At 40.7% G+C, this 27,977-nt stretch overlaps 1 protein-coding gene across 2 annotated transcripts in view; it reads right to left on the bottom strand.

The window, feature by feature from the left end:
- ADAMTS2 (ADAM metallopeptidase with thrombospondin type 1 motif 2) overlaps positions 1 to 27,977 on the bottom strand; it is a 265,090-nt gene that overhangs the window by 55,668 nt on the left and 181,445 nt on the right. The window contains exons 4-5 of one of the 2 annotated variants that reach the window (XM_054037724.1): positions 24,743 to 24,945; positions 9,926 to 10,009 (exon numbers count right to left, since the gene is read on the bottom strand). In XM_054037724.1, coding sequence (XP_053893699.1) covers positions 9,926 to 10,009; positions 24,743 to 24,945 — 287 coding nt within the window. The remainder of the gene's footprint in view (positions 1 to 9,925; positions 10,010 to 24,742; positions 24,946 to 27,977) is intronic. The other variant, XM_054037725.1, reaches the window with a different exon arrangement.

The following is a 27,977-nucleotide window of genomic DNA, read 5'->3' as shown; positions in this document are numbered from 1 at the left end:
AGATGTAACCTTAGTCTCACTTAGGAGCCATTAGTGGCCTATAACTTCAGTCTCCTCATTGATTAAAATTTTGTCTTTGCTAAAATTCAAAGCATTTAAAATTAAAATGAGTCAGGGCTTATGCACCCTGTCACTCACCAGAACAAACAGATATATTCTCTGTCCTCTGCTACCATTTATCTTAGATTCAACCCTAAATGACTAATCTGAAATGGAACCCACCTACTCTGCGAAATAATTGACTAATCCACAGAAGCTGTCTACTAACACATTCCCTCTACAGAAACTGTGGATGGCATTTCACTCTCTTTTACCCTCCAACATTAACACTTGGTTAATTATAGTTTAATTTAGCATTTGATTAAGAAATTTGTGAAGAAACTAAACCTGAATCTCCAGTTCAAGCTTGTTTTTGATGCTGGGATGATGAGAGCAATCTTGTTCTGAGTCTGATCAATTATGACATTAAAAACTCATATCTCTGCAGGAGGCCTCCACCATAGTATCTGAAAAATTCCAACCAACTGTCCCTAGTGGTGAAATGCCTGGGTAATCTGTGTTGGCTCCTCTCAGTTGCAGCATAAAAAGTTTCACAATTTCTAAAGTTTTCCAGCTACTCCATGAATAAGAGTACACAAATCAGACTGGATTACCAGCCTCACAGATAGCAGAACCATGGTTTGGTGTGGAGTAGGAAAGAACTAATGTTAAATCTTCTCTGCTTGAGTTTCAGTCAGTGTCACTCACTGAAGTGCTGAGGGAGTTTCCAATTACAATTTGCATATTGGGTCTTGGTACTTCTTGGCGGGTGAAGTTTAGAAGGGAGATCTTGGGTCCATTATTGGTGTATTTGGAAAACAAGGTGATAGGAATTCCTTAAGAAGGGTTTGTACAGCGTCTGCTTAACCCTCCCCCTCTCCCCCATCTTTTGTTGGGGCCAACCTCGCAAATTATCACCCTGTCCCGGAAATTGCATTTTTCTGGGGAAATTTCAAAATTTTGGTTTTGTTCCAATTTGGAACAGAAACAAATATTTTAAAATTTCCTGCAAAATGAAAATTCCAAAACTTTTCATATTGGAAAAATTTCATTTTGGAATTTACTTCATGTTTTTTCTCATTTTTATATTTTATCATTATAATTATTATTTTACATTATTTCATGACAATATATTACTTGAAATATTCTATTTTTATTTTATTTTAAAAATAATTAAGGGCAGATGCCACTCAGTACTGATTGAAATATATTTTCTAGATCAAAGTGTCGCCTGTGTTGTAATGTAATGTAAAAATACAAAAATGAAAACCTATATCATAACATTTTGGAATTTTGAAACAAAAATTTGGAATTTTCAAAAAAAAAGTTTCCAAAAAAAAATTTCAATGTTTTTTTCTTTCATGGGAAATTAAATCAAAACCATTTCATTAAAAAAATTGGTTTAGTCAAAACAGCTTTTTCTGACAAAAATCTATTTTGAATTTTTTTCCAACTAGCTCTAATGTGAGGCCGCTAGAAGAGTTAGTAAGATGACACCCGGTTCTATGTCTCAATTTCATCAGATCCGGATGGTGCAATTACTTACCAATCATGCAGCCAAGTTTAGAATTTGGACAACAGTTAGTTGGCTAAGACTCATCCAGGATAAGAGAGGAGTAACGCTTATTGGCTGAGGAAAGCAATTTGAAGAAAGGCAGATTGACGGAATATGCGCATGACTTTTTAATCAGCAGTGCAAGGGAGCAGAGGAGTTAACATTGTTTTGTTGGGCCTTTGAATGATACTGGATATCCAGTTAGGTGCAATGGCTAAGTGTGCTTTGGAAGTCTGCACTTGTCAACAATGAATTAATTCAACTCATCCTACATCTGAAGACCACTTGATAATGGCACAAAATGTAGCCGTCCACTCATTAAGCAGCACTTCCTATGGGGAACATATTATACCTGTGATACCTAGTAACCACTTAGGTGATTCAAAAAGAGCCAATGTGTGTCAGGTGTGGTGTAAAGGATAAATATCCTTGGGTGAGGGACAAAAAAAAGGTATTTTAGAGTCCAATCTTAACATTTGCTTTTTTAAAAATAGCATTTTTGTAAACATTTCAGGCATAGTATATTCAGTGGTGTGCAGTTAATACTTATGAAAGGTTACTCTATGTGGGATGATATAAAATGGATGACTAATTGATCCATCCTGTGTCTTCCAAAATTTGTATGAAACACACATGTGAACTCTGGCCTTCCATTTGCACAAGTAATGTTGCTAGGACAACAATGTTATCATAACAAAAGCCACAGCAATTTAAATGTACATACAGTACTATAAACTCTTATCATTCCAAAGTACTTAATGGAGAACAAAAACTAGCTTGTGCCAAAAACGAGAGAAAATCAATATGTTTTATGTTTAGACATAAGGATGCATTTGTCATTTCTTCTAATACAGTAAAGGAGAAGGGAATTCCTAAAAGAGCTGTGGGGGGAAATACTGGAATAGGTAAAAGAATGGCCTGCCAAAACAGATGAGGCAAGGGTGTACCACAGATTCCTTAGAAATCCATGGGAACCATAGGGATGTGTTACAGATGAGGGTAGGCATGGCAGATGGGACATGAGATATGGTGGAGATGGTTCATGGAAAGACTTGATGGACTGGGGGTTCCCATAAGCTGAGATACCAAGACACTACATAACTCTTTATATTATTTCCCATTGTTGACAAGAGGTGAGTTTCCCCCAGACCCAGGTAAGGCGACCCTGGGTTGAATTGGTCCCCGTGGAAAGAAAATGGATTCTGAGGATTAAGAAAAAAACAGGGGTAGAAACAGACTGGGCAGAAAAACCAAGACTTGGAGTGAGGCAAAAATCCATCCCTGTTTAGTCTGCAAACACAGAGGCGTGTGGGCTAGCAGGCACTTGCTGAGTAGGAGGTGAAGAGGTATGTGGTACTGGTTGCTAAGGATGTGTCTGTGCTGCTGGCTGCCAGCTGCCAAGAGCCTGCAGGTGCTACAGCTGGCTAGGATCTCAGAGAGAGCTGAAAAAGACACATTTCCCAGCAGGACTGTGGAGAACGTTACTCAACTAATCGATGGGAAGGCTGCCAGTGGAGAGAGAAACTTCATTCTCACTGCAGCAAGGGAACCAGGAATTTTCTGGGCGCTTCAGGGGGCAGGCAACAGAAACACCATGGGATGTCTGCTGAGTAGACAGGTCTTGGGTAGGGGAACAACCCGCATGTGTGGAGGAGAAAGCAGGGACAGCTAATTGTTAAGATTCTGCCCTGTGGAACATTAGAACTGTTGCAAATATTAAAGTTTGTATAGGTGCATAGTAGAAAAAAATATAATCCAAAGCAATCCAAAACTTTCAGGAACATTAAAATTGAGAATTTCTCTGAACCACATATTGATATTAGGGACATGATCACATTTTGGTTAATTGACAGTTTTGGTTAACTGGGATTTGGAATAACTGGCTTTGGTTGTATATTAATACTGATGAGTGGGTACCAAATGACAAGAATGCAAAGAACTTTGGCTTGTCTTGCTAGAAAAAAGATCTTTCATAACTCATCCATTAGATGGTGCTCCAAGAGTAACAACTGGCAAGACACTGCCATTCTTCAGAATTTGCAGACGCTCCATGGGGGTGAGCAAGGGAAGCTTAATTTGTTAGATTTAAAAGCACTGATAGTGAAAGTTAGAGTACTGGAGCGTGTATATTTTTGAGGCAATCTAAAAATCTATGCTTTTCCTTTTCTAAATGGGTGAACACTCCATAAAAAACTCTGTTCACATTATTTCTATCTGGCATTTCTGTTATTTATTATATATTAGATTAATTTATTCTCTCCTGTCATACTGTACTAGATAAGGAAAAATAAATAAAAGGGAGTATCTGGTGTCCATGGTAACCACACTAATAAAAAGAGCTCACTCAGCAAACTGACATTTTGTGTTTGAAGGATTTCTAACACTTTTTGATAGTAGTGATTTCTCAGTTGCTAATTCTGTATAAATATAAGCAAATCGGAAATACAAAGTACAATGTATAGGGTCAGCCAGTGCAGCACCCCACAAGGCCCCCAACAAAATGAGTTTAGAAAAAATATGCGATGAGTCTGATTTAAAATTAAGGTGATTCATTCATTCCCACAGAAGGAGAGAGGATAAAATACCCCTCCACCACTCATATAAACTAATGGAAAAATGATGCAAACTTACATAGACAGCAACACAACAAGCAAAGCTCAATACACAAATAAATAATACTTAGGGCCTGGTCCTGCAACTCAATCTACACCTGCATGGAGTCAGGTGCATGCAACTGGGGTCTGGGACCCTATCTTCCTATGTGTTGGTATAGAGCCTAGCACAATCCTGACTGGTGCTTTTAGGTGTTACCGCAATTCATGTAATAAGCAGTAACAATAATAAATAAAGGAATGACTGATTAAATTAATAAATACCATAGGTAACAGTTACTAATTTGGCAAAAGTGCATCAATTCTATAAGCTGCTACTGAGGGCCTCCTGAACATAGTGATTTCAATGGAAGTATAGGGTGCTCAGCATCTCATCCAACTGAGCCCTGAAACCACAGCAGACCCCCTTTCTAAACCAATCAGGAGCAAATGGAAGGTGGTCAGGTCAGGCACCTCATTCAGTATCAAAGGATAAGAACAAGAAGCAATGGGTTTAAACTGCAGCAAGGGAGGTCTAGGTTGGACATTAGGAAAAAGTTCCTAACTCTCAGGGTGGTTAAACACTGGAATAAATTGCCTAGGGAGGTTGTGGAATCTCCATCTCTGGAGATATTTAAGAGTAGGTTAGATAAATGTCTATCAGGGATGGTCTAGACAGTATTTGGTCCTGCCATGCGGGCAGGGGACTGGACTCAATGACCTCTTGAGGTCCCTTCCAGTCCTAGAATCTATGAATCTATGAAATAAGCTTGTCCTTCCAGCCTTCCCATACTTGTAGCTCCACTTTAGTTACATTACTCTCATTACCCTTCTGTGAAGAATGGAGAAAAAAGGAAGCTAGCTCAAAGCAAGCCACTTCTTACCAGCATGGCTGGCTCAGCTACTTCCTATCCACATGGAGGCATCATAATACCATTTGGCATAGTTAAAGAAAACATCCTGTCATGAAAAGATACAGGGTGAAATCAATCAAATCCCCAGAAGTCAATAGAGCCAGGATTTTGATCCTGGTGGCCATTTGGTGAACTGCATCCAGAGCGATCCTAGAGGAAAATCCTTCCTAAATTCTTTTCTGTTTGCATGATGCCTGTTATGGTTAATGTGTGTCTAGCTCTCTCTCTTGCTGTTATGAGACATCAACATATTCTAGCGTACTTGCTACATGTGCACAGAAGCAGTATTGTATGATGGACTGCGCATGGTGGTGGAAGCCAGGAATGTAAGAATTCTAAACCCTGGTCTGCCAATGACTTGCTGTGTTGTATTGGAACATTCATGTAACATCTTTGTTTCATATTTGTGAAATGGGAATAATAATCTTTACTCACCTACTTCACAGGGAAGTTGGGAGAATACAGTAGTTCATGTTTGTTCAGCACTTTGGAATATAAAGCCCTGTCTAAATCTTAAGAATTACTACTACAAATTGTCGTTTTTATTCATTCTCATGTCATTCATCTTGTCTTCTATCATTTTCTCCGTGAGGTTTTCTGGTTGTTATTTTGTTTATTTCACTGTGATTATTTTAATATTAGATTGGATTACAGAGCGGTTATATCAAATAATATATCTGAATTATCAATTTAGATGTTGGGTGATAGCTTCCCCCCCAAATCTATCTGTATTTTACAAAGTTTAGAATAGATCCAGCTACCACTGACATCAATAGAGCAGGAACAATCCCTATTTCTTTCTTCTTTGAGTATTCTACTTCCCTATATTCCATCCAAAAAATCTAACTACAGCAACTGTAAGCACCCATCACTGCAGTATCTGGGCACTTCAAAATCTCTCTGACTTTACTGAATGTTGAACATTACATAAGAAAATGAATTTTTTTTTCAGAAAGGAAGACAAACATGAATGATCATATATTGTTTACAATGCTGTTGTAACCATGTTGGCTCCAGGATATTAAAGAGACAAGGTGGGTGAAGTAATATCTTTTACTGGACCAACTTCTGTTGGTGGAGGGAACAAGCTTTCCATAGGCTCAAAAGCTTGTTCCAACCATGAACAGAAATTTGTCCAGTAAAAGATATTATCTCGCCCATCTTGTATCTCTCATGAATTATGAAGTGAATCCAGATTAAAATTAGAAAGTGACAAACTAAATTAGACAAAGTTAATTTGGAACTATGCACCTGACTGAACAATTTTCTTCACTATTTCTTTGCTGCTGTGGTGCTATAGTTATGGCACATACATCCCCCAAAAAACATTTTCAATAATAAGGACAAAATCATTGGTTGCCTTATGTGCCTGTTCAGGGGAGTGAGTGGAGAGAAAATGTCCCCCCTTCTCTTTTGCATGGGCTAAATGCTTCAGAGTACAGTGCAGAAAACAGCCTCTGGAGGGCCAATATCCCTGGGGCAAATGTGGGGACTGGATGGAGCCGTGATGCCACGCACCCTCAATGTGCCTGCTGGTGCAGTTGCATTTACGCAGAAGAGGGGGTAGTAATCTGCTACTGATATAAACAAGTGGGGATCCAGGAACTGAATTGTGACTCTCAATCACAATTTGTTCCAGGGTCTACTCCTGGGGCAGCCCAGCTATATGCTGCCCTTTGCTCATGACAGATTGTAAGGTCACAGTCAAGCCTTATTCATTATGAAAAAATATCACTTCTCTCCTGCTTGGCTTAAGTGTGGAAGCAATAATTTGTGCATGAAAAAGTGCCATTTCAATCCAACTATCTCAGATGTTTTGATTTCAATTCATTAGATAGCTGCAATATGTTATCACAATGAATGTAGAGGAGCAACTTCCTGTATCCCTTCTGTATTTGTTCATTCTCATCTAACTGTTGAAATGTCAAGGACTTGAAATTTTCAAAATTACAGCTGGGTTCATTTTACTGCCCTGAAAATACTGAAAATGAGTGCAGTTCAGTGACTGTGATGCCTTCAGAAACAACCATTGAAAAAGCTGGTTGCTATGCAACCTACAGTATTGTCTGTGTTACCCTCACCAACAGATGACATGTTGTATAAAATAAAATAATCCTCTTTAAAAAACAATACAGTGAAAGGCTGTTGGGGGTGGGCGGTACCTGCAATAACTCACAACTGTGTCAGAACCTCAAAGGAAAAACAGCGCATCACTCATCCATGCCCCATGTATTATGGAACCCCAATGTAAAGATTATGATTATTTATCAGGCTGGTGATCTATATACCAAATTGCTCAGAATGAAGCAAACAAGCCTCAAGGTACCCACTGGAAGGTTTCTAAAGCAATACTTACTCAAACAAGATTCTGTGGTGATATTTTCACACAGTGAAGCCAAACAGGCCATTTTACTCTTGGATTGTTTCAGCTTGTGCACATCCCTTTAGTTCTAAAACTGCTTCTGCTGGCACAAGATTCGAGGCCTCTTCCCCCCCCCACCCCCCTCCACAGAACAGATAGAGCAGGCAGGGGCAGTACAATGTCCTTTCCCTGACAACCCTACTCTGAAGAGAAATCTGGGCCTGGTTCCCACTTACACTAAGACTCCTTTATGCCACTCTGGCTAGGTAATGGGGCCTACGAGCAGGGGGTAGATTATAATTATAATTATATAAATTACACTCATTTAAAGCCCCCTTTACACTTCCAGAATGGTGCAAAGAGGCTGGAGTGTAAATGAGAATCAGGCCCAAAACCTCTAAAAGGGAGAGGGGAGCTCCGTCTCGATGCTCCTTCCGGATCGGATTCTGATACCCGAATGCTACCTTACTCCACATATAATTCTGCTGAAGTCAGTGGGGCTACTCGCAGACTCAGATGCTACCCATTGGGTATCAGAATCCAGCTCCAGGTTACTCACTACTGCGCCTGCTAACTGCAATGGTCATGTTTGTAATGTGATCATATGCCCATTGCAAACTTGACTGCTCCTTTCACACAGGCCAAACAGTCAATACGGAGTGAATGTTTTCATCCTCTGCTAACCTAGTTGGGATGCAAATTAGTAACAGAAGCACACTGCTTTCTATACAGGTCTGCAGTATCGGTGAGAAGCAAATTATTAATGAACAATATTTTTTGTTTAGATTTTTTCCCTCTTTCCTTCTTGAAAAACAATCCACTCTCTCCTTGGAATGCAAACAAGAATCTGAAATTGGGATCTACTGTACTTACTGTATTTCAGCAGATAAACCAGCAGAAGTTATAAGATATCAGATTATTATAGATGTATAACTATACAGAGATAGACATAGCAATGCATACATTTAATAAATGGGCATTATAAAACAAGGCAACTGATTGATTGATAAAGGTTCCAGCTGCCACCACCCCAACTTGAGAATTATTAGCCTGTTTACTCTCTCTCAATTATTATCCATATAGCAATTATTAAGTTATTTCCCCTATTTTAACCCAACTTTCTAAATATATACACTATGAATGCTGGACCACTTTCCCCACATTCTACTCCTTATCTTAGCATTTATATATCACTTTATATCTCCAAAGCACATCACCCTGTGAGGCGGGCAAGAAAGTATTACGATCCTCAATTTACAGATGAGGCAGCTCAGATAGAAAGGTCAATTGACTAACCCAAGGCCACGTGGTGAGTCAGTGGTAGAGCCTGGATTAGAACTCAGGGCCTCCTGACTCTCAGCAAAGAGCTGGTGTTGTGCCAGATCTTCAGCTACTACTCAGCATAAGTCTGTTGACTTCACTGGAGCTACACCCATTTATACCAGCTGAACTGACTCTCTATTGTTTATGGATACCATTTAGGCCACTTGCATGTCTAAATACTTAGCTGTCTCTGCAAATCAGATACAGTTCACGAATGTCCAAATGACAGTAACTGTAGTCGCAAAAAGGCAAGCTAGATCATAAAAATATTTTCACTTGAATAGTTGCAGGTTCTGCTGTACCTAAGAGGTATTGGTAGTGCTTGTCCTCATTCATTGAATGTTATAAGTACCCTTATAACTCTCCTCCAGTTTCCAAAGAATTAGAAGTTGCTCAGGCAAAACTGAGGTAAAAGTACTAAAGGCTTTAAAGTAATCCCACTTTCAAAATCACTCATCATTTCAATGTTCTTTACAGGAGTGTTGCCTGTAAACTGACCCATTCCACAGAAATAGCAACAGAATAGTAAAAAATAAAAAAAACCTTGTAATACTTAATTTTGATTTGATTCTGCAAAGTGCAAGGCACTCTGGCCCCAATCCAGCAAAGCAAATGCTTAACTTTAAACATGTGTCGTCCAACTTGAGTTAAGCACAAGCTTAAGGGATTTGCTGGATCAGAGCCATTGTGCTCAGCAAAATGGATCACACAATATACTTATATATGGTAATATAACTGTACACACAATTATATGTCACTGCTTATGCATGTATAACATACACAGTATATATATCACACCCCCTCTAGTGGCTAAAAGGGTCATTACCCATAAAATTTGCCACAAGTTCTCTAAAACAAACTTGAAATAATACTGCCAAAGCAAAGTGGTAACTTAAAGTGACATAATAAGAGAAAACACAACAGGAAATTTTATGTTACAGTTATTTGTCAACATGCATTTCATATAATAAACAAACAAGTGTAGATGTAAATTACATATTATACATTAATGCTATATTAATAGACACATGGACAATGAACCAATTAAAATAGAGTAGTATATGTCACAAATGAATTACACAGTCCATTAAAAGAATCCTGGGAACATCTAGATCCATTATTAAAATTAGCCTTTACTTACTTTCCCATAGCTCAGCAAGACTATCCTCACCAAGACAACATTAATGTGGGCACCTAAGGACTCGTCATGGTAGATTTCATTCACCTGCAAAAGAGTGTGGATATTTTTAATAATGATTCTGTCAATAAGTAATCACAGTAGCAATGATAAAACACAAGCTTTTTATATGTTGTGTCTTTAAGATACAGATCAACCACACTCATTTGTAAAAAAGGGGCATTTTCACTACCCGAAAGAGAACTTTTTCTCTCTGAACTACAGGGCTCTACCATAAAGGCTCCATATAGGCATCAAATCAGGAACCATCCTTGTTCAGGAACCAATTAAAGTCAATGAAACTTAAAGTGCTTCCCTAAATCATGGACTAAATAACTAAAATACTCTCAAGGGTGATATCCTTATAAAACAGTCAATCAAATGGGTTGTTTTTATTGTGTCAAAATTGATTAATTTCAAACCATACAAGCATAACAAAATCTGTAAAATACTAACATAGAAAACAGGGGGTTTTGTATTATACATAATCACACATGCACACAGGCAAACTATTCTAAGAACACTGAAGACAACGCTATGAATATTATAATGGAGAACGAAATACAGAAGTCCAAGGAATACAGAAAAAATAATACTATAAGCAAGTTGGGCAAAATATTAGCTATTAAAAGAGCTGATTGGGGTCATCTATGATGAGAGAAGTGAAAGAAGGCCAACTTAGGGTCTTATAAATATGTTTGGTTTTTTGCTTTACAAATTAGAATAAGTAGATAAATAAATATCTGCAAGGCAAATATATTCCCTGCTCCCTTCCCTTCAGATCATTAGAACCCCCTACTAAATCATGGGCCAAAAGTGGACTATTTTATGTGTGGGACATAAAGAATCGCTTATATTTCATGGTTTGTTTCTGACATAAGAAACATATTCACTGGGATAAGTTATTAAGCTTCTGGAGAGTTGTTTATTAAAAACAATATCAATACACTCCTATTTTTTTCCAATATACCTTTGTCCCAAAGGGACCATATAAAATATAACTCACTTCTGATCTAGCTGTAAAAATCATGTACTGTCTACTTTATAAACATTTCTTTGACTGTTATTTGAATGTATTTTAATACATTTGGTATAGATTTTCAAAAATATGAGCCTAAATTTGCTTCTAAATTCACATTTGGGCATCTAAAAAGAGGCCTGATTTTCAAAAGTAGTGAGCACCTGCAGTTCCCAATGAAGGCAGTGACAGCTACTTAGTCCTTGGTGCTTTTGAAAATTAGGTCAATTATTTAGGTGCCTAAATGTGAATTTAGAACCCTAACTTTAGGCTCCTATATTTGAAATATCTTTATCTTTCCTCTCAGGGACTTTTGAAAAGGCAGATTAACATACTGAAGGATTTACATATACACTTTTGTTTAAAATAAATTATGTGTTTAAAGGAAAGTTTTATGCCAACAAGGACATTTCATTGTGTTTTTTACTAGATGCCCCACACACTCAAGGGAATTATCATCTTGATGCAGGGATGCTAATTTGCCTGATTCTATGTGCATTGGGATAAGAATATATGCTCATTGATAACAAGTTGAAATTTGCAGTACCTTAAATATACATAAAATAAACATTAAATAAAATCTTCTGTGTATAGGAAATAAGTGTGACGTGTAACTAAGTGTTTTATTAGTTCATGAGGCATAACCCCAATTCTTACACGCTCCTTTCCCATTAGCCTTCAGAACTTAACCTCAGCCTTTTTTAACAATAGTGAAGCAATACATCAACTGTATCATTACTACATGCCAAATTAAAACTTGGCAGGGAAATGTTAACAGAACGGCATTGAAACATTGTTACACAGTTCACGCAACTGACATCTAACAAACACATTTTGTGAATGAATAGAAAAGCATAAACATTGTAAAGGTTCCTTGGCATCTGGGTAGTAGGTTTTCTCTCAGACATAGGGCAAAATCAAAGCCCTGGATCCTAACGTCACATCTAGGGATTGATTCAGCTCCAATGCAATACTCCTTCTGTGGGAGCTAGACCCGCTGTCTCTTTCACTGGGTGAAACTGTGCCTGTATAAAGTAGCACTTTGTTATGGTGCTCTATGAGCACCCTAGGAAACAGATTGAGATTCTGTTCAAAACAGATTTTGATTCTTTTAATGTTATATTTTATCATAATTTTAAATGGAATATAAAATACATTTCAAAACAATCAGTTACTTCCAAAAATATATTAAAATGCTCCATTCCGATAAGGTTGAAACTTTTTTTTAAAACAAAATTTCATCAAAATCTACACGGAAAGTTTTGATTTTGACAAAATGGCATTTTCCAATGGAAAAATATTCTGACAGAAATTTCCTGACTAGCTCTACCATTAATCATTTCTTTGCATTGCATTTCCTTGGTTATTTAAAATGGGGGGAAAGCATATGACAACACACTGAAATAGATTCACACTTATTTCAACGTGTGATATGAATGGCATCTGTTTGTTTCAATGTGCTATTGGAGAAAGGAGAGCCAAGTGACTGAGCTCTGAAATGGATGTGCTCAAATGTACATGAGAATTACACTTTGAAACAGAAAATTACCAGTAGAACGCTCCAGATCTGTGGTGTCTTTCCTCAAACATATAACTTCTGCCTTACAAGCAGATCTATTTACTTCAATGTACAGATAGCCCGATACAAAAAAAATGCATGCATCTAGAGTAAGGGATGTAGAGCTGATTCTGATTTCATCCTAATTATTCAGCAGTGTAACTCCAGTTACTTCAGTGGTGATGCCCTGGTTTATACCACTCTAAGAGATATCAGAATGGAGCTTCCTGTTTGTCCTTAATCCGTGAGGGTCAGATTCTAATGTTATGCTGGTACACAGGAAAGCAGAGCACACAAAAATGCTCTCAGAACTGCAGCTCCTGCACTCTGGGAAGGGCAGATTTTGCATCAAGTCTCATGAGATGTCACATGGTGATTCAGCATTTACAGAAGATGACTAGTAGGGCTGGGGGAATCTAAAAGAGTTAAAGGTTTGGAGAAGTATTTTTGGGGGTTGGCAAAACTATTGTAGATCACAGACCATTTTTTCCTGTAATTTAATTCCATGGTTTACTTTCAAGGTGTTTTAATTAAAAACGATGCTGTTTTATCTAAATGCAAGCCTTGTGCTCTGTACTGGGATAAAGACTGTTCCCCTTGAAAGTTAGGCTGACACAAGTTGGTGCACTATATGAGATATACTGACTGTGTTTATTTTTGCATCAGAATTTCCCCACCTCCTTTTTCAATTTCTCTTAAGCAAACTTGAACCCGACATTGTAACCAAGTACAATGCAAACAAGCCATGCAGTTGTGAGTAGGGTTAACATCTTTCCAAAAGAGGACACTGCTGGAGGGGGGTACAGTTGGAGGGTGCTGGAGGGGTATTTGGAGTGTGCTGGAGGGGTGTGTGTGGACTGGGAGGGAGTATTGTGGAGGGGGTATTTGGGAGGTGCTGAGGGGTGTATGTGTACTGGGAGAGGTACCTGGAGGGTGCCAGAGGGCCTCACTCTTGAGGTGGGGGCAGTGTCGCTCCCTGTCAAAGTGGCAGGGCAGCTGGTGCAGGCCCAGGACGCAGTGCCAGCCATCAATCAGCGCCTCCCTGCCTCTCCCCATCCCAGTCTTGGGAGCCGGGGCTTGGGTGGGCAGGATCCAGCAGCTGCGGGTGCAGGGAGGGACCCATTGGGATGCAGAACCAGCTCTTTCTGAGCTGCTATGTCTGCTTCAGAAAAATCCTGGACATTTCCTCTAATTAGAAAAATCTGCCTGGACAGAGGATCAGAGGAAATGTCTTGGAAAACCTGGACATATGATAACCCTAGTTGTGAGGGATGCATTATGCTTTGTGTATATTAAGTTTGAGAAACATTAATGTGTTTTTAAAGTGCTTGCCACAACGGGGCCCTGATCATGGCTGGGGCTTTTGGGCATTATTACAATACAAATAATAATAATAATAGCCCTGTACTTTTGCAGGTGTCATCAGAGGTAAGTTACCTGCAGATAAATTTGACAGGATCTGCAAAAAACGGTGAGTGGTTTTCTGTATTAGGCCACTCTTAATAAAAGCAACCACAGTGAGGAAAAAGTCACAGGCAGACTCATTTATGCAGTTGTATGAAGTTTCCTGGTGTAGGATCTTTATTAATGCTTGTTATGCAACGGGGAGCTTGCTTTATTAAAAGTCACTGCTTCTGATTTCAGAGGTAGCAATGGTCATGTAATAAACAATGTGACTATTAGCCCTGTTCTGCTGTAAGCCATTTCAAACTGAGTTTTGAAGTATGCCCTTTGTCGTACAGGTACAATATGACACAATTGTATAACCGCTGCTTCCTCAAACTCATTTAACGTAGGCCACTAAGAGCCCTCAGTCACAATCTCTAGCTACAAGCAACCTGAACTGGATGTGAATCAGCTACACAGGCTATCAAAGCTCATGAACCTCAGCCATTCTTAGGGCACAATGCAAGACGCAGCTTGTTCAAATGGCTTTTCAGCTACCGCAATTTGTTGATCCATCCAGTCCACTCAAACATTTTTATGATAACTGAAAAGATACAAAAACCTCTTACTGCTGAAGTTTTCCGTACCCATTATCTCTTGGGGACTGGGCAAAGGCCTGGGGGAAAGGGGAGAGAGAGGTTAGATAGGCTCGGAGACTTACAGTCAGAAGGGACCATCATGATCATCTAGTCTGACCTCCTGCACATTGTAGGCCACAATCTTCCCCATTCCTGTAATAGACCCCTAACCTCCGGCTGAGTTACTGAAGTCCTCAAATCATGATTTAAAGATGTCAGTGCTGTATCAGTTGCAGTGGGGAGGTTGCCTTCTGCTCCATGCTCTTCCTCAGGTGGGACATCAGAACTCCTATCAAGCCATTTTTAGGACTGAGATGCAGCTGATTCGTCTGGCTTTTCAGTTGTATGGTTGTTGCCAACAGCAGACATGGAATGGCTGGGGGGCAATCCATTTATTGCCTATTTCGGTACAGCATTAATGCCTGTTTTTAACTTTGTAACGTCAAGCAGAAACCATGATGGAGGGCCTGGCTACTCAAATCTTTGTAGTCCAAAAATCTCTCCAAAAGAAAAATCCCCCTCCTACAACAGCCATATTATTGTTCTATTCTCTCAAGCAGCACCATCAGCATTACACACATTTCCTTGGAGGGTAACCCAAGAGACAGTGAGATTGAATGACTCCCCCACGGTCACACAGCAAATCTGTGGGCACAACCCATGAATCAGGACTCCCAGGCCCCTTTTCTAATCACCAAATGACACTTTTTCATTTCCCCTGTGAAGGAACCCTTCCTCCTGCAAGTCTTTGTTCAGTGTCATGAGGAAAAATAATAATGAGAGCAATCTAGACAAAACTTGGAAGTCAAATTCTGAACTCAGATGTGAAGAGGTACACCCCACACCTCTTGAAAAAATAATCTACCATTGTGCTCAAACACATATGTGAAATGATGGACATTCTGGAAATATAAGACAATGTACATTGAAAAACTGAGATAAGAATCTGGCATTCTGTATGTAAATACCAGGTTAGTATTTTGATTTACCTCAGTTTGTGTGAGAGCACAGTGGATATAATTAAGTCCAAGTTAGTTGCTTATGATCCAAATTTAAAACGTTCCACAGCACAGATGTGTTGGCTTGGCAAGAAACTAGTTAGCTTAATATTATAGATCCCTATCTCATCTTTGACAGTAACTTTGGGAGGTGATAGACTTTTTGCTGGCTGCTAGACCAATTGCTTTGTTCCTTCCTTAGACTTTTTTGAACTCCAGCTTCTGCCTACAAACTGCACCACTGAGATGTTTCTCCAAACAATATAAACTAAGTTTTCACTGAAGGAGTCTAGTTTGTATTATGATGTCAAGCTATCTATCACAAAGTCTTATTGCAAAGTCTATTCACAGTATAACACAGTAAAGTAACCCACTTAATTATTTTTCATAGAGAAGGTGACGGTGCCATGTTAATGCACTAGAGAAAGAGGACTAGGTGAACCTCAGAGGTTTGGTTAAGGAAAGCCTTCAAAAGTTTGGATGCCTATCAGAATCTGAACCTAATTACCCATATTTTCAGTTCTCCATCATGCAAACTATGTTATCACCACCCCTCAACAGTTCTTACACAATGAGCTGTTGAGACCAGGTCTATGAGTAGAAGGCCCTGTAGCCTACTACCCACTCCACTGCCAGGGTCTCTCTTTTGGGCACAACCATATGCTACTCTTCCAGAAAGCTAATGAGGAATGGCCGAGAAACCCACAGTTCCGCAAGGGTAAACATATGTGGGAAGTCAGTGTGCCTCACTCTCATCCCCTGTTCTTGAGCAAGAGGATCTGAAAACACCCTGTCAGTGCAAGTTTCAGTTGCTGGAATGACCCTTTAAAGTTTTAAATACTTTACTAGTATTTAACATTTCCACCCACCTCCATCTTAGGCACTTATATAGCTCCCACAAGTGTCTGAACTTTGGGAGGTTTGCTCATCACTATAAGCTACCAGTTTTATTCATCGGAAAAAACTAGGCACATCTAATCCAGCCTTCATACTGTTGAAAATTACACCTGAAAGCCACCATAGAAATGAGTAAAACTTCTAAGAGTTCAGTAAACAACATTTCCCAATAAATCTGTCAGATGTCAAATTGCACACACAACTTTTGCTAAAATTTAGCAACAAAGATAGTAAAAAAAAAAAAATCACTGAGGCACAGGCAAAATCTATATTTTCCACAGTTCAAAAGTATTCATTCTTAGAATACTGTGAATGATGAGTTAACATCCAAACAGACATTCAAAGCACACATGAGCTCTAATTTAAATATTGTTAATTAAAATCTGGGTGTATAGTATTAGATCTACATTTACTAGCTGCATAATTATTAAGAATTAGCTCAAACTTAAAGAGTATGTGTTGAAATAAATTACTTGAAATAATGAATACCTGTGTATACAGATTTGATTTTTTTTAAAATGCACACCTTTTTCTTTAAGTATTACTGAAATATCCTCCCTCCCCTAAAAATGTTATCCCGTTTAATAAATATGATTCTGCTGACAGAGTACACTATTATTTCAAAGGGTTCAATCATCATCTTTTCCAACAGCTTGAATCAGACATGCTTTGCAGGCTTTCATCAATTTGTCAGTTTAAAATGATGACTTTTCTGCCCTTTCCACTCATTTAGGACTTCCTGTTCTGCATCAGAATATCTTCACCTTCCATCCGCCAAAGCTACAAAAGTTAAATTCTCGCACATGATAGCTATATAAAGTACATCCTATTAAAGACAAAGGATCACATATTCAAAAACCACTAATGGTCAGATTTTCAAAAGTATTGATGAACCTAAGGAAGTAAATAGGTATCTAGTGAGATTTTCAAAAGCCCAATGCACCTATCTCCCAGTGATTTCTTTTCATGAGAGTTAGGCACCTAGGCGTGTCTGAAAATCCCATGAGGTGCCTATTTGCAATGTTAGGCACCCAAATACCTTTTAAAATCTCACCCTTAGGAGCCTAAGTCTCACTGTAAGTCAATAGGACTTAGGCTCCTAAGATTTCATAAAGTCTGAAATCAGCAATGTATGCAGATTTCACTCAAATTCTTCCCAAAAAGTTGTAGTAGGAGACATGCCAACATCACAAAATGAGGTGCCTGAAGCGAGATTTCAGCACAGGGAATGAGATAAATACATTAGGGTAAAGAGAGAAAATAGAACCTCAATGGGCAAGGATAATCATTGTGAAAAAAGACACAGAATTTGCACAGAAATTGAAAGACTACTTTGTGAGTGTATTCATGAGAGACAAACACTCTGTGGAGGAGAAATCTGATAAGCTACTTACCCATTAACTCCTGGGAGACAGATTGTGTAAACCTACAAATATCTGGAACCTAGCTATAAAATACCTCCATGGCAATTCTGAGATGGTGTTGAGTGTAGGGTCAAGTTCTGAGGTGAGCTTGAGACTTAACCCAGAGGTTCAGGGTGGGTGGTAATGACCCTTAAGAGCTGACATGTTGAAAAATCTCACCAGGTTACCCAATCTCCTGAGACGTCAGCAATTTTGAATGATGGAAAACAGATATTTTAACTAGATTTCTGCCATCTTGGGCTGCATCTCATCCAGAAAACGGTATCATCAGTTTTGGATGTGAACCCAGATTCAAAACTGGAGTGTGGAGGAGTTGGATCTAGAGGCTGAAACCCTCCTTATCACCAAAATTCAAAGTCCGGTTCAGAAAAATGGCTGCTGGGACTACATTTTAAAGCATAGATTACCCCTTGCATGGCCAGCAGAAATGGGCAGTGGAAGTACTGCTTAAACCTTGAAAGCATTTTGTAATCAAATTATGAAATGGTTTGAGACCCTTGGCACAAATGGCACTTTCTGGGTGTCACCAATGTCAAAACCACTACTATACTATCCATTAAACGCTCAGTTCTTCTTCCCCTATTTTCATGTAGTATGCAATTTCTATTTCATAATAAATCATAAGACTCTCCAGACAATCAATTTTTCCTAGTGTACTTTAAACACCTCTCCAAGAGAAAGCATGGCAAAAGGAGATGGATTAATAGAATCTCTGACATTTGTTGTCTTCACTTGAGAAGTAAGAGTATCTTCCACACCCTCATGTAGACTACATAGTAAGAAGATATTTCAATATGCTATTCAATCACTTCTGCTTTACTCTAAGGAGTCGGGTGCCCCATCATAAATAGTAATATTACATACTGTTGTATACAACAGCACAACTGCTATAACGATAAATCTGAAGTTAACGTGTCACCAATATGTGAACCCAGTCTTTTGAGGTACAGAGCGCACCTTGCAAGACAATGTCCTACATGGTAGAAACCATACTACCATGTGCAGGAGAAATGGCAAGGGTACCAGGCTGCTACTGAGGGGCTCTATAAAGTGAAAACTGCAGTATTTGCTTAAAAGACTGCACTAAAAAGGCTTACACTATTTTGTGGGGAGGTACCAAGGTGTTAATGGAAACAAGAGATTTTGTATCTGGAAATGTTTGGAGCCTGAAAATGAGGTGGCAAATGGCCTTCTCCACTCCACTGAAACTCTCATAGCTTAACCAGGCTATGATTAGCTGCAGCCCACAGTGTGAAAAACCCTCTGGCATTTATCACCATTAGTTATGGCCGGACTGTGACTTCATTTCCAAATTATGGGGGGGGAAAAATCAAAGTAGCTGTTCGGGCCATTCCGGATACCCCAGCCCCTGGATTTTCCTCCCATTATGGACTTTTAGGTGTCAACATTGACCTGTCACCTAGCCAGTGTAAAACAGATTTACTGAATAAGTCATTACACTGGGCTTGAAAAAAATATTGGTTTGATTGGGTTGGCATTGGGGCCTCACCCAACCACACAGAGAAAGGTTAATTAATGCCCTTCTGCTAATGCCCTTTGCATACAGTATAACCTAACAAAGCAGGGAAAAGTAACCTTGTTTAGGTTCCCTTCTTTCCATGTTTATGGTAAGGTGAGTTATCACAGGGATTTAGCCTTCAGGAATCAGTTCATCATGGAGAATTCAACTTCACTGATTATTTTATAAGCCATGGGTTTTATAACTTCTTTAATCATCTTGTTGTCTTACAGTAAACGCTTTTACCCGACTCACATTGGTCTTTAGTTCATACTTTATAGCTTGTTATTGGAGGAAGCTAACACCACAAATATTCATAACTCTAAGTGTGTGTATGCACTTATATGACCCGTGGAAGGGACTGTCCTGAAGGCTTGTTAAATTGTTATATGTTTTTCAATACATGCTTTCTGCCCTGTTTCACATCTTTAGTTTCACATAATGTTCTATTTCAGTGGGTTGTTTGCTCATTGGTATTGATGGCAGAGTATCTCTATGTCTCCTTATTTGGAAAACACAATAAGTAAATAATGCGCACACTTGAGATATCACTGAGCAGGGAAAGGTGGTTTGGTCTGTCTTATTTCTTTGTACTCATTTTTTATCGGGGTCAGATTACATTTTTATCCCCTCTGTTTGAAAATATCAGCAATCAGCATTTCAACCGCCATGTCATCTACACCTGTGCTGAGCTGGATTTGATGACACCACATTAATATACTCCACAACTCCTGCCATTGATACCATAGATGGTGGGGCACTGGCACAGCACTGCAATGGGAAAAGTGAATAAAAATTTTAGTATAGACACAGCCTAGGTGTGGCATAGCTGGTTTTTTGTTCTGAATGGTTGTTTGGGCAGATTTATTCTATGCAGTGTTTCTATTGCTTGTGGAATGAAATGTTTTGTCTAAAGGATATTTTATGCCAAATTCTCAATTACTGCATTTCCTGATTTGTTCTGTATCCAATCCTTTCTATTTAAACATCAGTAGTTTGGTCCTTCTCCCAGTAAAGTTTATGGCAAAACTCCCACTGATTTCAGCAGGATTAGGATTGAGCCCAAGTCTGTTATGTTATTTTGGGTCCAACTCCTTATATTATTTGAAAGCCATCAGTCTTCCTTTCTTATACAAATAGAGACAAATTCCAGCGTCCACACCTTTGTCCTGTAGTGACCTTCCCTCTTAATGACTGTTTATATTTTAATGCCATATTTCTGCTAATTTTTTACAGTACATTGCAGTTTGCATTGCAGCACACATTAATGGCACTGTGCATAAATACAGTTCTCCTCCTAATTTTTCTACGAGTATTGTTCTACTGTATACTTGCTTTCACTTATTACTTTTCCTTTGGAATCTGTCACCCAATCAAATAGTTTGGCAGCATCTACTTTCACTTCACCCTCAGTCACTTTTTTGACAATATCCGGTGTGGCCAAAACATTTAGTATGCGGTCTCTTGTCTTTGCTGAGAAAGTATTAACAAAATTATTTTGGGGAGTGGAGGGGATGAGTTAAAGAAATAAAGCAACAAATTATGGCTATCGTGGCTAGATTATAAAGAAGGGTGGACTTGCATGGCATTTAAAGGGTTGCATTTAAATGTCATAGGCCACAGAACTGGGGGTTGGTGGCACCCGGGCCACAGGCCAACCACTTTTTCGCTGGACCAAACCTGAGTGGTGCTGCAACGTCATGCACCAGGTCGCAATGCCACTCACTCAGATTTGGAGGGGATTTGTGGAAGGGCTCATGGGTCGAGGGGAGGGGATGCCTGACAGGGGAAGAGGAGGGTCAGGTGGTGGTGGAGCAAATCAATCTCCTGCACACACATGCTTTCAGTGGTGCTCTGCAGCCCCTGGTAAACATCAAGCAGGAGATCAGTTTCTGGGGTGGTCTAAAGAGCTGTGTCCAAGAAAAATGGAATAAAGATGAGCTAAGAAAATATTTAGGCTGGTTCTCAGGAAAAAGTTTGCTGACAGCACAATCTATTGCTATTGAAGAGTCTGCCTAAGGAATTCGTGTCAGCACCCTTCCTAGAAGTATTCTAACCTACACATTGGACAGAACCCTGCAGAAAATGTTGACAGAAAAATCCAGCACTAGCAGGGAGATAGAAAAGGGGACCAAGCAGTTCTTTTCTAACTTCTATGATTCTGTATTTTCCTGTAACATATTCATTTAGAGTATCCCCACTTTGCAATATCTAGGGGCTGTCCTCATAGAGCCTGTAGGTTTCAGTCGTGGTTCCTTCTTGTGGGAAGTACGTAGGAATAATAAAGGTTAATGGCAGCATTAAATAAGGACTGCAGATAAGGAAATCAGACTATGCAAGAATGTGAGAATGTACATGGGGAACAGGTGTGTGTAAGTTATGCTTGAAAGGAAAACGAGAATGGAATAAAAATTAGCTTTTAATCACTAGACTTAATATAAACATCACTAAACCACTTTTAATTATTTTTTAAAAGTTAAGAGGGTTCTGTGTGGGGCAATCTGGGTACGGGCGGCTCAATGGGGGTTCTGGGTGCAATGGTAATGAGACTCTGCAGGGGGTTCCAGGTGAAGGTGGTTGGGGCCCAGTGGGGGGGGTCACAGTGTGGGGGGAATAGAACTCAGCAGGGGGGTCTTGGTGTGGAGGGCTTAGCAGGGGGTCCAGATGCTGGGGGAGTGGGGCTTAGTGGGGTGGGGATCCAGGGGCAGGTGGTTCGTCGGGGTGGTCCAGCTACAGGGTGAGTGGGGCTCATCAGGGAGGGTTCTGGGTGTGTTGGGGGTGAGGCTCGACAGGATGGTCTGGGTATGAGGGGTCTGGATGCACGGGGTTGCGCAAATGGGGGAGCAGCTCCCTGTACAGTGATCCCTCCCCCTACTGCTAAGGAGTGATGGGTGCAGTAAGTATGGGGTCGGGGGAAGAGTTTGCAGAGCTTCCTACAGAGAGGGGAAAAATCTGGGGGTGGGTCTGACCCAGCCCCAGGTGCCGTGCAGGGGAAGAGGAAGTCCCATCCTCCCCAGCCCAGCCGAAACTAGCAGCTGAGCCCGGCACAAGATAGAAGCCACCAGCCAGGTCTTCCCCAGTCCCGCTCCTGCCCCACAGTGATCTGCCTCTCTGCCGGTTGCCCTGGGCACCCGGAACATACTGCTAGGGAGGGTCTCATGAAGGCTCTTGTGGCTTCCCTTTGCTGTCCCATCAGAAAGCCATTTTTCTGCAGGGAAGCAAAGAAATCGGCAGGGACATACATTCTGCGCATGTGCAATGGTGCAGAATTCCACCAGGAATAATAATATAAGTAAGGGGAGAGCAGCCATAACAGAGATTCATAGATTTTAATGCCAGAAGGGACCGTTGGGATTATCTAGTCTAATTTCCTGCAAAAGAAAAGCAGAAGACCCCACCCACCACTTCCTGCATCATGTTGTGGTTGAGTTGAAGTATATTTTTTCAGAAAGACAGCCAATCATTACTACCACTCCCTGCTTAGCTATCACACAATTCAGAAGTTCAGGACCTGGAATGCTTATGCTTATGTTCTAACTGATAAATCACACAATGGGATACTGGCATGGGTCTTTTAGAGACCACCAAAATCAGACTAGAAAACAGCATAAGCAGCTCCTTAAACATCTGTAATGTGCTGAAAGAAAGACTGCATGATGGGGGACAGATGTTGGAGGTCCCAGGATGTCACTGGAAAAATACACTAGGAGAGTCTAAAAATTACAGATGACATTGTCAGATTAGTGTTATATATCTGGACAGTCAGTTTAAAACTCCATGCTGAGATAAGAGTCTCGTAATCAAATAACATTTTTAAAAATTATGCTCCAGGCAGAAATGTTCCCAGTGTTTTCGACCACCATTCACATTTCAACTTCCACATTCTGCAAAGTGCCCAAAAGTAATCTATCAAGACATTCAGCCTCTGTGGTCAGTCTAAACCCTTACCAGTCAAATTCTTTCAGTCACAGACTAAATATGTCAATGTCTTCTGTCAAATTCTACCCTATTATATTTAATGGAGACTTGTGTCTAAATTTATCACTACCACATAGGGTTGTCAACTTTCTAATTGCACAAAACCAAACACCCTTGCCCCACCCCCGCCCCTTCCCCGAGGCCTTGCCCCTGTTCTCCTTGTCCGAGGCCCCACCCCCGCTCACTTCATCCCCCTCCCTCTGTCGCTTGCTCTATTTCTCACTCACTCATTTTTACCGGGCTTGGGCAGGGGTGCAGGCTCCAGGAGGGAATTTGGGTGTGGGAGAGGGCTCAGGGCTAGGGCAGGGGGTTATGGCGCAGGAGAGGATGCGGGCTGCGGGCAGTGCTTATCTCAAGCGGCTCCCAGAAGCGGCTGGCATGTCCCTCAGCTCCTAGGTGGAGGCGTGGCCAGGCAGTACTGCACGCTACCTCTGCCCACAGGCGCTGCCCCCGCAGCCCCCATTGGCCATGGTTCTCGGCCAATAGGAGCTGAGGAGCCAGCACTCGGGGCAGAGGCAGAGCGCGGAACCTCCCGGCCATCTCTCCACCTAGGAGCCACAGGGACATGTCGTCACTTCTGGGTAGCCACATGGAGCCAGGTAGGGAGCCTGCCAGCCCCATGCCAACCAGACTTTTAACAGCCCGGTCAGTGGTCCTGATTGGAGCCGCCAGGTCTTTTCAATCGGGTGTTCCGGTCAAAAACCGGACACCTGGCAACCCTACAACCACAACCATACACAGTCTATTACATTGATGGGGTCTAAAAGATTACATATTCAGTTAGGCAAACCCAGACATGCCAACAATGGAGCAAAAATTATATCAATTTCAGAAGACTAAGTAGCTTATTGTACATATTTAAATGCAGAGTGAAGAAAGTCTGGTCCAGTGGTTGGGTGATTGATTAAGTCTTTTGATATCTTAACAAATACTTTAAAAAATAAGTTTACAACCCAATCAATGTTTTTTAATCTCTTATTAGAACACAGTTCATAATATCTAGGTTGTCTGTGGGGAACATGGGGTAGGGGAACATACATCCTAAAGCATGCCGACTGCTTTTCAGTGCTAGTCCCAGAATTCCAAATACTTTTCCATGACTTTAGGCTTTGGTCCAGCATGGCACTGAAGCACAAGCTTAACTTGAAGCATGGGAATGGTCCCACTGACAGTACTGTTCCTGGCCACCACTTTTTATTTTTTTATACTTATCTAGAAGCTGAATTTTTGTGTTATGTTATTTTATTTTATGTTATTTCCTGTATTGAGAAAGATCAACCTTGTCCTATTCAAAGAGCTAAAGTAAAGTAAATTTACTCTAATTTCATTTTCAGTCCTCAGTGCAGATAGCGGTAAGTTACTTACGATATTCATCAGGGTCAGAAGGTACTTCTGTACATGTTCTTTTCCATGGAACTGTACAACCGAGTCATCAACTCCCAGGAGAACTTCAATGTTGTAGTCATCATCAGTCGCATGCCTCCGATATCTCTTTCTTGAGTTATTTACTCGGTCTTCAATGAGGCTCAGCATACTGACAAGGTTATCCAGATTACTCAGGTCAGCTGCTGAAATTAAATAGAAAAATAGGCCGTCAACAGTATATCAAGGTGTGATTGTTTTAATCCTCACTGAAAAGACAAAATATGGTAAAATATAGAGACAGAAAAAGAAGCAGCTTCTTCTCTTACTCCAATGTTATACCAGTGTAAGTAACTTCATTGCATTATTCTGCATTTAAACGTGTGTAACAAAGAGAAAAATCTGGCCTACAGTATATCCACATTGCAACAAATGGAAATGTGAATCCTCTCCCCATCTCTTTGTGGCATCCAGTTGTATGTCCCTTTATACTTGGACTGTATGCTCTTCAGAGCAGGGACCATCTCTTTCTTATGTGTGTGTACAATGCCTAAGACAATGGGGACAATGGGGCTGAGGCCGATAGGCCCTACCTCCGTAGGCACTGCACTGACTCTGTGGGTGCTCCAGTGCGGGAGCACACATGGAAACTGGCAGCCAGCTCCCCTGCCCCCCATGCCTCCCATCCGCTGGCGGCCCTGCTGATCAACTCCTCCCCCTCCTTCCCACTGCGCCTCCTGCCCATAGCGATCAGCTGTTCTGCGATGTGCAGGAGGGGGAGGGAGAGGGAGGAGTGGGGATGGGGCATGCTCGGGGGAGGGGGCGGAACTGGGGCAGGAAGAGGCAGGGTGGGAACTTGGGGGAAGGAGGCGGGTGGGGGCGGAGCCTGGGGCAGAGGGGGAGGGTTTAAGCACCCCTGGAACCCGGAGGAAGCCGGCACCTGTACCTACCACAATATAAATACATAACAACAAATAAGACGGTGCTAGAGCATGCTACTATGTTGATATACCATGTGCCTGTTTGAAGTACAATCCTTGTTGTTGTTAGAAGTTTCTGGAATAAAGATACTGTTCAGCTGTCTTGTGCTGGGGTGCTGTCCCTAACTGCAAATATGATAATGGCCCAGATCTTCTAATGGGAATTAGGTGCCTAAATTTTTTTGAGGATTTGTGCCCATATGCCTTCCTTTTATTATTCAGATTCTGCAGTTCTAGGATCAAATTTCATTGCAAATGCAATTACCCCTGTAAGCTTTCTGCATTAAGCCATGTGAGGACAAACAAACCACTGCCAGCAGAGAGATATTAGATCTATTCATAGAAATGTAAATCTATCTGAAAAGTAATGATGTGGATAAGTTTTCTACAACTCATGGACATTTTACATAACAAAGAAATACAATGAGAAATATATTCAAAAAATTTTTTAAAACAACTTTTGATCCTTTGTGCCCAACTTGACTTGTCTTATTGAATTACTGTACATACAAGCACAATCTCCCAGGTGGAAAATTAGGTAACATTATTATTGTTAATTATTTATTTGTTTCCAATATTGATCATTATTAAAAAAAGGGGGGGGGGCTGGGTTGCAGTTAATGAATGATCTGTGTCCGCTAAAACAAACTATTGGCACTTAACCCTACACTTAATTCTCCATCACTTGAAGTCTTCAAATTAAGGCTGGAGGATTCCCTTTCCTGGCCTTCAAACAATCCAGCAACTTTGCCAAGCTCATCATTGGAAGCAAGCTCCCCACAGTCCAGGATGGACCAACTCAAAAGGCACCAGACCCAACCATAACAACACATGCAAAACCTGCAGACATATCGCTACTGCTATGATGATCAATACCACCCATAAAAAAACTTTCAAGATCCATAGGCATGGGCAGCGGGTGGAGCCCCACTTCGGGGAGGCTAGCCCCCGGCTCCACCCCTTCCGCCCGTACCCACACCCCCTCCCATAGCCAGAGTCCCGGGACCCCATGCTCCCTCCTCCCCCCGGCCAGAGGAGCCCTGAGCCCACCCCAACCTGCCCAGAGGAGCCCCAGGTCAGCCAGAGCCGCCACAGCCATGTTGCCAATCTGCAGACCCGAAGCCACCCCACGGGAAAATTCAAAAGTTCTTCTCTCTTCCGGAAGAAGAACCTTAGCTTTTGATATGCCCCATGCAGGTTCCAGGGTGGATGAGGCGGTGGTATGTGTAACTCAGCTTCCTGGGTTCATCAATAATCTCCCTAGAGTCCAGGGAGATTACCGATGAACCCAGGAAGTGAGTAGTGCATACTCTCTTCTCAACTGCCCCAGAACTTGCATGATGCATAATAAAATGCAAACATTTTTCCCACGAAACCTCAACCGGGATCCGGCGGCAGCAGCTGTGCCATAGGTCCTACACATGCTTATCACAACATGTGCTGTACCTCATCCAGTGTATCAAAAGGCCCCAGTAACAACTATGTGGGTGAAACCAAACAACCACCCAGCTCTTGAATGAACTCGCACAGAAAAATGGTAAAAGATAAAAACACCACATCACCATGGGCAAACACTTTTCACAAAACAATCACTCTATATCTGACCTCTCAGTCCTTGTCCTCAAAGGAAACTTGTACAACACATTCAAAAGATAAGCCTGGGAGCTTAAATTCATAACTCTGCTAGTTACCAAAAGTCATGGGCTCAAGAAAGACATTAGTTTTACGGTTCATTACAACAATTTGTAACCTACTAAACCTCCTTTATTCTACAACTGTAGAGGTTCAGAGTGGGAGTCATGTTAGTCTGCATCAGCAAAAAGAACGAGGAGTACTTGTGGCACCTTAGAGACTAACAAATTTATTTGGATATAAGCTTTCGTGGGCTAAAACCCACTTCATCATATGCATGGAGTGGAAAATACAGTAGAAAGATTATACATATATAATATACACAAACACACACACACAGAGAACATGAAAAGATGGGGGTTCCCATATCAAGTCTGTAGAGGTGTTAGCTGCCCCTTTCACCTTAAATGGTCTCTTATAACATGTGTTAACCCCTTATCTTTTCCACCCTTGTATTTATCTGTGAGTATCTTTCCCAGACCACCCAAAGAAGAGCTCTGTGTAAGCTTGAAAGCTTGTCTCTTTCACCAACGGAAGTTGGACCAATACAAGGTATTACTTCACCCACCTTGTCTTTCCAGAATTAGTCAAACACAAGTTACTGCTCTCAATACAAGAATAACTGG

Source organism: Malaclemys terrapin, chromosome 8, assembly GCF_027887155.1.
Source record: "Malaclemys terrapin pileata isolate rMalTer1 chromosome 8, rMalTer1.hap1, whole genome shotgun sequence".
Classification (NCBI taxonomy): Eukaryota; Metazoa; Chordata; order Testudines; family Emydidae; genus Malaclemys; species Malaclemys terrapin.
The sequence above is the reverse complement of the archived record's forward strand: the minus strand, read 5'-3'. Positions and strand labels throughout refer to the sequence as shown.